At 34.8% G+C, this 9,703-nt stretch overlaps 2 protein-coding genes across 2 annotated transcripts; one reads left to right on the forward strand and one right to left on the reverse strand.

Moving 5' to 3' along the window:
- Positions 1 to 2,499: 2,499 nt before the first annotated feature.
- On the forward strand, positions 2,500 to 6,575 carry LOC114169563 (alpha/beta-Hydrolases superfamily protein). Its single transcript, XM_028054779.2, has 3 exons — positions 2,500 to 3,110; positions 3,208 to 3,949; positions 6,414 to 6,575. The coding sequence occupies exons 1-2, from the start codon at positions 2,594 to 2,596 to the stop codon at positions 3,933 to 3,935; spliced, it is 1,245 nt and encodes a 414-aa protein (XP_027910580.2). The 5' UTR covers positions 2,500 to 2,593; the 3' UTR covers positions 3,936 to 3,949; positions 6,414 to 6,575.
- MBF1A (multiprotein bridging factor 1A) lies at positions 6,032 to 8,772 on the reverse strand. Its single transcript, XM_028054783.2, has 4 exons — positions 8,498 to 8,772; positions 7,980 to 8,063; positions 6,429 to 6,511; positions 6,032 to 6,313 (listed from the first exon to the last, which is right to left on the reverse strand). The coding sequence occupies exons 1-4, from the start codon at positions 8,637 to 8,639 to the stop codon at positions 6,194 to 6,196; spliced, it is 429 nt and encodes a 142-aa protein (XP_027910584.1). The 5' UTR covers positions 8,640 to 8,772; the 3' UTR covers positions 6,032 to 6,193.
- Positions 8,773 to 9,703: the final 931 nt, after the last annotated feature.

Below are 9,703 nucleotides of genomic sequence, written 5' to 3' on the forward strand. Positions count from 1 at the left end.
CTCCAGCTCTGCTGCGGGTGGAAACCATCTTCAGAGAAAAACGGGTACTAAAGGTGTTCGTCTCGTGCCCCACGGTGGGCGCCAATTGTTCCTGCAGAGAACAAACAAGAGGTTAGGCACAAGTGTCACCTTACCATGTAGTCCGCTATCTCTTCAGTTGGCCTCTTCCCGGTCGATACATGTCAACTTGAACCCAGGAGGGGTTACCTGCAGAAGAATCTTCGAAGCTCAAGTAAGTCAAAGCTCTCAGAGAGTCCAATCAGTGATTAATGAATGCGTACCTTTAAATGATGGGGTCCACGTGTATTTATAGGACATTAATGACGTTTGACCATTTCATGGGCTGGGTCTAGACTTGGGCTTTAGGTTGGGCCATGAATGGGCCTGGGCCCTAACCCAGGCCCTTGAGATCTATTGAATGCGGTGGCATCGATGTTGGCTTAAGTTTATTGAAGTAGTCGGTCTCGACCGGCTACTTGCCTAGATGGCTTATGTTGGTGATGTGAAGTGCTAACTCGGCCTAGCCTGGGTACTAGGCGGTTTCGATATGCACACTGTTTACTTGGTTGAGTTTGGCTAGGTACGGTACAATATATATATATATATATATATATATATATATATATATATATATATATATATATATTCAACATTTTACTCCCTTCAATCCTCTTATGTTGACATGCTTTTCATTTTTTCAATAAGTGGTTTTTTTATGCCCTCATCAAATGCTCCCAATACAATGTTGTTTCCTGATTTTTATGAATAAGTATTACCTTGATGCTTAATCCAACTCTTTATTTCTATGACTTTTCACATTCTTTTCCTTCCACTCTTTTTTATTAATTGTTAAAAATATCCCTTGTCTCTTCACAATCTATACATTTATTGTGTCCCCAACACCTACTTGATTATAATTGTCAAACTATAACAAAAAACAATATTATATTTCTTCTTAATGGGCTTAGGCCCATTAACATTTCAATTGGAACATCTCTCAAGTCCTTCTTTATAACCTTTTTCGATCTTCTCCTTACTTTTTTACGTTGTCAATCTTTACATTCTTGTTTTCTTGCTCTCCAATCTTCATTGCATTTTCTTTTTCTATTGAACTACACACTCTTACTTCCCTCATTTATGCAATGTCCTCCTCTTCCTAGAACACTTCTTCTTTTTCATGGACTTACCTTCTTCCTTTGTTTACACTAGGTGGTATTCAAACAACATTTCAAATAATGTGGAGACATTACTCGAATATTCTCCTCCCACTATAATGACGAAAGTTCCTCAAGAGGTATATTTTATGCGAGTCTCATTCCTTTACTCGTTACAAAAAAAAATAACGTATTTGCGACAAAATAATCTCTAGCTAATCCCTCGCTATCACCAAACGATTTTGCGAGGAATTAGGTAGGGATTATTCCATAGCAAAAATATAGGTAGTTAAATAGTGAGGAAGTTATTCCCTCGCTATTAAGCACAATTTTCGTAGCAAATCCTTCTCTAAAGCCTCACTAGTGAATTAAATTTTATCCCTAGCTAACCTCTTACTAATCCATAATAAATTTTATCCCTAACTGATCCTTAGCAAATTTTATCCCTAGTTAATCCTTAGCAAATTTTATCCCTAGCTAATCCTATGTGATCTGTAACAAATTTTATCCCAAGCTAATCCTTAACTGATTCGTTGCAAGTTTTGTCCCTAGTTAATCTTTAGTTGATCTATAATAAATTTTATCCTTAGCTGATCTGTAACAAATTATAATAATTATTCCTTACACCCTAACTTATCAATAACAAATTACGTTATATAAATCTACCAAATTGTTCCTTGTTCTTACTTATAACTTATAAAATTCATTTAAAAAATATAATGGTTAGAGATATAATCAAGTCACTTACAAAAGATCCACTTACAAAAGACTCTTTGACACTCAAGTCACTAAAAGAGATATAATCATTTCTAGTAAAAGAGAATGTATGTTAGAGTCATTTTTCCTAAAAAACACCGACTATGTTTATAGGATTTTGGAGTTAAAATAAAACTGATAATGTAATATCAAATAATATTAATAATAACGATTTAAGTCAATTAAATAATAATCATAACAATAATGTGTGAACATACAACTTATATCAAATATTTTGTAAATATATAATATTAAAAAATATCATGACATAATTAGACTGCTGAAATTTGTGATAATTAAGATTAATACATGAGTATTTGCTCTTATAAACGTATCTTGAAATATTTGAGGTTCAGTAGACCTTCTTAGGACCAAATTATTAAGGTACAATACATTATTAAAAATATATTTGTATTGAGATAAAGCTTATACTAAAAATAGATAAATGAAGTTAATTAAAATGTGAAATTAAGGAAAAGGATGCTCAGAAAAATGACACACGTGAAAAAGGAAATAGAGAACAACCATTGAGACACCAGAGGACGTGAAAGGTGGGTCAGCGACATCCATCCATATATATCCATGGTAACACTCTCGCAAAACACACTCGAACTTCATCACCCACATCTCTATCTCTCTATCTCTCTCAACACCACACACTCTCAACACACTTTCTCCCTACCATGGCCTCCCAACCCACCTGGGCCGAACTTCTGGGCCACAACGACTGGACCAGCCTTCTCGACCCCCTCCACCCCTCCCTCCGCACCCTCATCCTCCGTTGCGGCGACTTCATCCAGGCCACCTACGACGCCTTCAACAACGACAAGAATTCGCCATTCTGCGGCTCCAGCCGCTACGGCAAGACCTCCTTCTTCCGAAAGGTCATGCTCGACGACGCCGACCACTACGACGTTACAGCGTTCCTCTACGCCACCGCCAGAGTCTCCGTTCCCGAGGCCTTCCTCCTCCACTCGCTCTCGCGCGAGGCCTGGGACCGCGAGTCCAACTGGATCGGTTACGTCGCCGTCACGTCGGACAGCCGCTCGAAGGAGCTCGGGCGGAGAGAGATCTACGTGGTGTGGCGCGGCACCACGAGAGACCTGGAGTGGATCAACGTCTTCGGCGCCAGCCAAGAGTCCGCTTCCGCACTTCTCAACGCGGAAAGCGTCAAAGAGTTGAAGGCAAGAAACAAGGACGGTAATATATTTCAAATTTTGTTTAATAATATTTTATGATAAAATCTTAGACTACAAAGTTAACCATAGTTAAATTCGAAATTGAATTTATAAAACAGGAAGCAGCAGTAGTGACGAAGAAGATGATTCAGGGACACCAAAGGTGATGTTAGGTTGGCTCACAATCTATACCTCCGATGATCCAAACTCTCCATTCACGAAAACCAGCGCGAGAACACAAGTTGTTTCTCACGTGAAATCCCTGTTAGAACAATACAAATCCGAGAATCCGAGTGTGTTGATCATGGGACACAGTCTGGGCGCAACCCTATCGATAGTGAGTGGGTTTGACTTGGTGGAAAACGGGGTAACGGATGTGCCGGTCACCGCAATCGTGTTTGGGTCTCCCCAGGTTGGAAACAGGGCGTTCAATAACCGGTTGAAGAGGATGGGGAACCTGAAGGTTCTGCACGTGACGAACGTGATCGATTTGATTCCGCACTACCCGGGAAGGTTGTTAGGGTACGAGCACACGGGCGTGGAGTTGGTGATCGACACGCGGAAGTCACCGAGCTTGAAGGAGTCGAAGAACCCAAGCGACTGGCACAATTTGCAGGCGATGCTGCACGTTGTGGCAGGGTGGAACGGAGCGCGTGGAGTGTTTGAGTTGAAAGTGAAGAGGAGTTTGGCTCTGGTGAATAAGTCGTGTTCGTTTCTGAAGGATGAGTGTGGCGTTCCTGAGTCTTGGTGGGTGGAGAAGAACAAGGGAATGGTGAAGAGGGAGGATGGCGAATGGGTTTCGAGTGCACCAGATGAGGAGGATGTGCCCGTACCTGAACAAATCTAAGCCAGCCTATTATGGTAGGTTTTCATTTCTTAATCTTCCTTTCTTGTTTCTATTTCTATTTAAAGTAGGATAACTAATTTCATATTTTTTTAATATATTAATCATTTTTAACACATAATTATTATTACCGTTAAAATTAAAACTGAATTTAGGTGCAGAACTTAACACGAACCACGGCTAATTATCATTCCATCACAAACTATCATAAATTTTATTGTTTATTATTTAAAAACTATAGATAAAATCTGGTCATTCTCTTCTCTCTCTGATTTTCTTACTCAATAATAGAGTGTCTACAGTTTAAAGGAAAGTCAAGCCAACCTCTTTAGAAAAAATAATCATAGTTGACACATGGAAATAGGATTGCAATTATTACCGTCAAACCAACTTATTTTATTTAAAGAGTGTATTATAAATTCAAACATTAAAATTCGATTGTAACTCGGTTCACTTGACCTTAATCATAGAATAATTGATATCACATGTAACAATCTTTTTCTCAGTAATTATTCTAAAAATATTTATTCTTAGATTGTAACTTGACCCACCTTACCTACATTACAGAACAATGGTACAACTCGATAATTCGATCTAATACTTACGAAGGACAAAATGGAGCAATTTTCTCATCATTTTGACGCTAAAAGTTTAATTAATTAATTTGTAGGGATCAAATTCCTTGTTAAAAAGGAAGCGCAAAAGTTAGAAAAGTAAAAAAGTGGTCCGGTTACATGCTTTAATTTTGAGAATATATCCTTCTTCTTCAACTATGTCATTTAAGAGAACATGAAGTCGGTTATATTCTCCCATTCCATGTTATGAAATTTTTATATCTCTAAACACACACAACCTCTCAAGTAAATAAAGTGATGAAAATTGAGTATATGGTCCGATCAATAGACAAACGAGCTAGAAAAATATAAAATGCAAAAACAAAACAGTATTTTAGAATCATTAGTCCTCATGAAAAGGCACAACATATTAAATATATTCGACAATAATGATTACTGAATCCACACTTATATCATCTCGAAGGGCTTGAGCACACCATTGCCGCATAACACCTCACGATTAACGTCTACAAAAAAAAAACGAAACAAAAATGAAAAATCCTTATTGCGGCCTTTGCAAAATGAAACTAAAGTGCTTGTAAATAAGCCTTGTCCTTTAACCAATAAATTTGTTTGCCTTACTTTCTTCCTCTTACATATTTTTCTTTCACTTTTTCAATCCTTAACTTAGATATGCCTCCATCGTTTCTTCATGGTCCTTACGTTGGTCTGTAAATATGAATTTTAAGGGTTTATATCCTTGAGCAAAGAAAAATTTTGCACGAAACCTCAAGGTATATTTCAAAGGAGAAGCTTCATACCTTTAAAAGTTTATAAGTCGTTAGTAGAATCAAGGTAGAAAAAGATATAATTCTAAAAGTTCTTATAGATTAGGAGGGACTTTTCTATTTTTTAGTGATACTCCATTTATAAGACTAGAATTATGTCTTTTCAAAAAGAAATCTTTAATATAATGAATATTGTTGTTCCATGCTACTCCATCCTAACTACTGAACCATTCTCCAAGCTTTCTATATTTATTCACACACTTTGACACAATATTGACCTCAAATGTTTTTCTCTGTTTTGTAATAAGATATCCAAGAGAATCTCTTAGGTCTTAGTTGTCAAACCAAAGTGATTTGGTCATTGATTATCTAATCAAAACCAACTTGTTTCAACAGTGTAATCTTCACCAACTAGAACAATCTTCTTGACAACATACCCAAATAACATGAACAGTGTTGACGATCGACATACCCAATAACCTTAGACACTTATAAATAGAAATCTCGTACAAGACTAATTAATGTTCTTACATAGAATTATAACATTAACTACATGAGCTTTTACTTCAAAAAAGCAAATACTACATTATATCGTCTTATAAATTATAGAAAAAAAAAGTGCATACCATCTTTGTAAATTCCTCCCAGTATAAATTATTAAAGGAATGTTTATATTTATTTTACTTTGAAATCTTAAATAACATCTTTGTTATAAAAGAAGAGCTCTTAAGCCCACAAAATCGCGGGTAAAACTAGGTTTTATACTGAAAATGCAACTTTATTTATTCGAACAGGTGAAAGCCTCAGGTTTTCACAACCCTTTATCTGTCTTAAATATACACAATTAGTGAGTAAACACAACACTCCCATAGCGAGACATGCAAACCATAATATATGCAGAACCATGAATTTAGTTTCCTTATTTCTTGCCACGGAGTTTAGTTCCAAGGGCTCTTTCCAACTTGCCAATTATCTGCTGGTTTGGAATGGCCTTCCCTGATTCGTATTCCTGGATCACTTGAGGTTTCTCGTTGATCAGCTGCAAATAACAATGCAAATGCAAATCATTGATATTGCCCAACTATTATTGAAAAGGAAAATCAAGAGACCGATAATTTATTCAATTTTTTTTTCTGCAGGGGGGAGAGTAATACTTGAGCAAGCTGAGCCTGAGTAAGTTTCTTCTCCATCCTAGCTTGCATTATAGCCTTCTTAAGTTCAGTTGGTACTTTCTCATCTGTACAAAAAACTCCAATCAGAAGCTTTAATTTCTGTTTAAGAAATTTAAAACTTGAACAACAGTGCCACTGCTCACAATAATTCTCCGGTCCATTAAACAGACTATGAAATCATATAAATCCATGATACGTACAATCAGTAGACCAAAGAACGTAGAGAGCAACAAGTTCAACCTTGTTTTATGATCCTCAAGTCCAAGGATTTAATATCAAAACCTAGAACTAATGATCCAGTGACCCCGAGAAGTTCCACTTCTCTTCAAGAAGTTGCCAAAATATAGAGGGGCATATGAAACAGATCGTATGCACATAGGACTCAAATTTATAATGGCAAGATTTGAAAAAGATAGTATCATTCAACTTAGAAATCGCACATAGGTCAATCGTTGAAAAAAAACCATTAATTTGGTTGGGGAAGAGGGTTACTATCATTAAGTTTTTCCTGGTGTCTGAATCTATGCCATTATTTCTACCATGTTAGGCATACATTTTCTTATTTGTGCTTAAGAAAAAGAACTCAAAGTGATTTCTATCATCTATCATTTATATCACATCTCTAACACACCCCAAATCTATTTAGTTTTAAGCATGATCAATGCTCAGGCTCCCTTACCTTAGAAGAGATTAAACTTTTTATTAGAAGAATGAGGACAGTAGGAATCAAACTCTAGATAACTTGCTCACAGAGACTCTGATACCATGACATTAACCAATTACCCAAAAATCTTGAGTGGTTCGGGGAAGATGCATAAATGATTCTACATAGCCCCTCTAACAATTACACCACTAAACACTTTGCCTTGACATCTCAAAAAAGTTAGTAGTAAACACATTTCTAGCTATTGTGTAATTATAACGGTGAGACAGTGGAACCTTCAATCTACCTACCACATAATCACTATTCATTGAAAAATACAGAACCTCCATAACCTAGACAGAGTCAAAAGACAATAAATAAAACTACCAAAAAGAACATGCTCCAAGAAAATTTGTGTAGTTGACAATACTAAAGCAGGACAAGGAAGCCACTGCAGGGAATATCCACTCAATGCAAACACCTCATATGAACCACAATATTGTATACATAATTCACCTCTTTATAACTGTATATTCAAAGGTAGATGCACCGATGTTTTTCATTTGTATAAAAAATATAAGGAAAAAAAGAACTAAGTGCTGTTTGATTTCCTTATAAAAATTTAACACTACTCAGTAATCAAGTTTGTTATCCAAAATCTGTTAGGCTTTGAAAATCGTCCACAAAACAAGTGTTTTGAAAACCAAAAAACAGCCAGTTGGTGATATTTTCTCGTCTTATTTGTCCACATTCTGCTTTGTGCCTTACACCACCCTCCACCAATTGTCCAAGCAACCTTGTTTAGTTAAATTTTGAAAACTAAAAGCAGTTTTTCAGAAGATAAATCATACACAACCTAATTCCCTGTCTATATATGTTGTAATACTCACGAGCTAGATTCTCTGTATCCTCATCCAGCCTCTTAGTGTTCAATGAAGTGCTGCTAGCGGCTGCTTTGTTTGTCCCAGCATTATCTGTAAGAGCAACATTTGAACAATCATCATTCAAACCATCCATCAAACAATAAAGCTCATCAACAAAAGAAAAATGAAAACCACATACAAACAAACACACACACAAAAGACACATCAATAACCATCCTATGCCAGATCATTTAGCTCTTGCTTTTTAAGTGCCCCCTTTTCCATACTAAACAATTATCAAATTCAATTTTTTCCTAACCATTTAAAAGATTTAATTTGCAAATTAAATCTGCTGCCTCAACACCAAATCATCTGCAATAGTCACAAGAAAACACGTTCAGATCCGAGATTTCAAAAACAAAAAATCGACGATAAACTGATGAAATCGCTAGAAGAAATTCAGTTTTTTGCAAAACAATTAACACGCGAGGAACAATTTTTCGAAGATTTGTTTACTTTTTTCATCGAGGGTATTGGAAACGAACATTTTTTTTGGGTTTCGATATCGGCGCCGGCACGGCGGGCGGCGTTGACGGCCTTCTCGTCCTTCTTGGCCGCGGCGGTGGGAGCTTTCTTGCGGAGGACGACGGGTTCCCAATCCTGGGAAAGAGGGCCCACACCGGACATGTTTGTTTGTGTGTTTGTCTGGTTATGAATGGTTGTGTATTGGGTTCGTTATGTTCGTTCGCGAAGCTTCAATGAGAGAAGGGATGAAGGAAGAAGTGGATACGGAAGATGAGATAGCTTCCGCTAATTATGTTTCTTTTTTTCTTCGGAAATAATTAATAATAATAATAATAATAATAATAGATTATACTAATAGTATTAATAATAATATTATTAATATTAATATTAACTACGAACACATCACGTACGTATATTTGCATTTTTTTAATTTTTAAAAAATTTAAGATCAATAATAAATATATAATTTTTAAGAAATTTAAGATCAATAATAAAAATAATTTTAACAAAAATAAGATATGTAAAAAGAAAATTTAAATAATAATTTAAAACAAAAGAGATTTGTAGAAAAATGATTAAAAATAAATTATTTATAAAATAATTAACTTTTAAAATAATTAAAGGTAAAACTGATATTATGAAATGTGGACAAGGAATTTCCTTTATTGTTATAGATATAGATAATAATAATAATAATTATTATTATTATTACTATTATTATTATTATTATATTAAAATAAAATATATGTACGGTGGTTGTTCCAAGTGGCGGATCTTGCTTGATATTTATGGGGTGCCAAAATATACTTAAAATTTATATATTTAACTTATATATTTAATTATGGATCCGTAAGATTATTTAACTTAATAATAATTGATTCAATACTAAAATTTTTAGTTATATTTTGTTTTTAATGTAAATAATCATATCGTCAGCAAAAAAAGTTCATCCCGTTTTTTTTTTTTTTGCAATCTTATTTTGATAATTTTCATTGTAGAAAATTATCTTTATGATATAGTTGTAAAAACAAAAAAAGTTAAAATAAGACGAGACGGATTAAAAAATCAATCAAGTACATGTAATTTGACTTCCTATTTTTGTCAAAGATTGATTTTTTCTATTTTCTTCCTCGCAGTAGCTTCCATTTTATCACTTTTAAATAATTAATTTATTCTTTTATTTCTTCATCAATATACTTATGTTTTAAAAAAAAAATACTAAAAGA

The sequence above is a fragment of the Vigna unguiculata genome, chromosome 11 (genome assembly GCF_037176805.1).
Source record: "Vigna unguiculata cultivar grain cowpea cultivar isolate G323 ecotype 2 chromosome 11, ASM3717680v1, whole genome shotgun sequence".
NCBI lineage: Eukaryota > Viridiplantae > Streptophyta > Magnoliopsida > Fabales > Fabaceae > Vigna > Vigna unguiculata.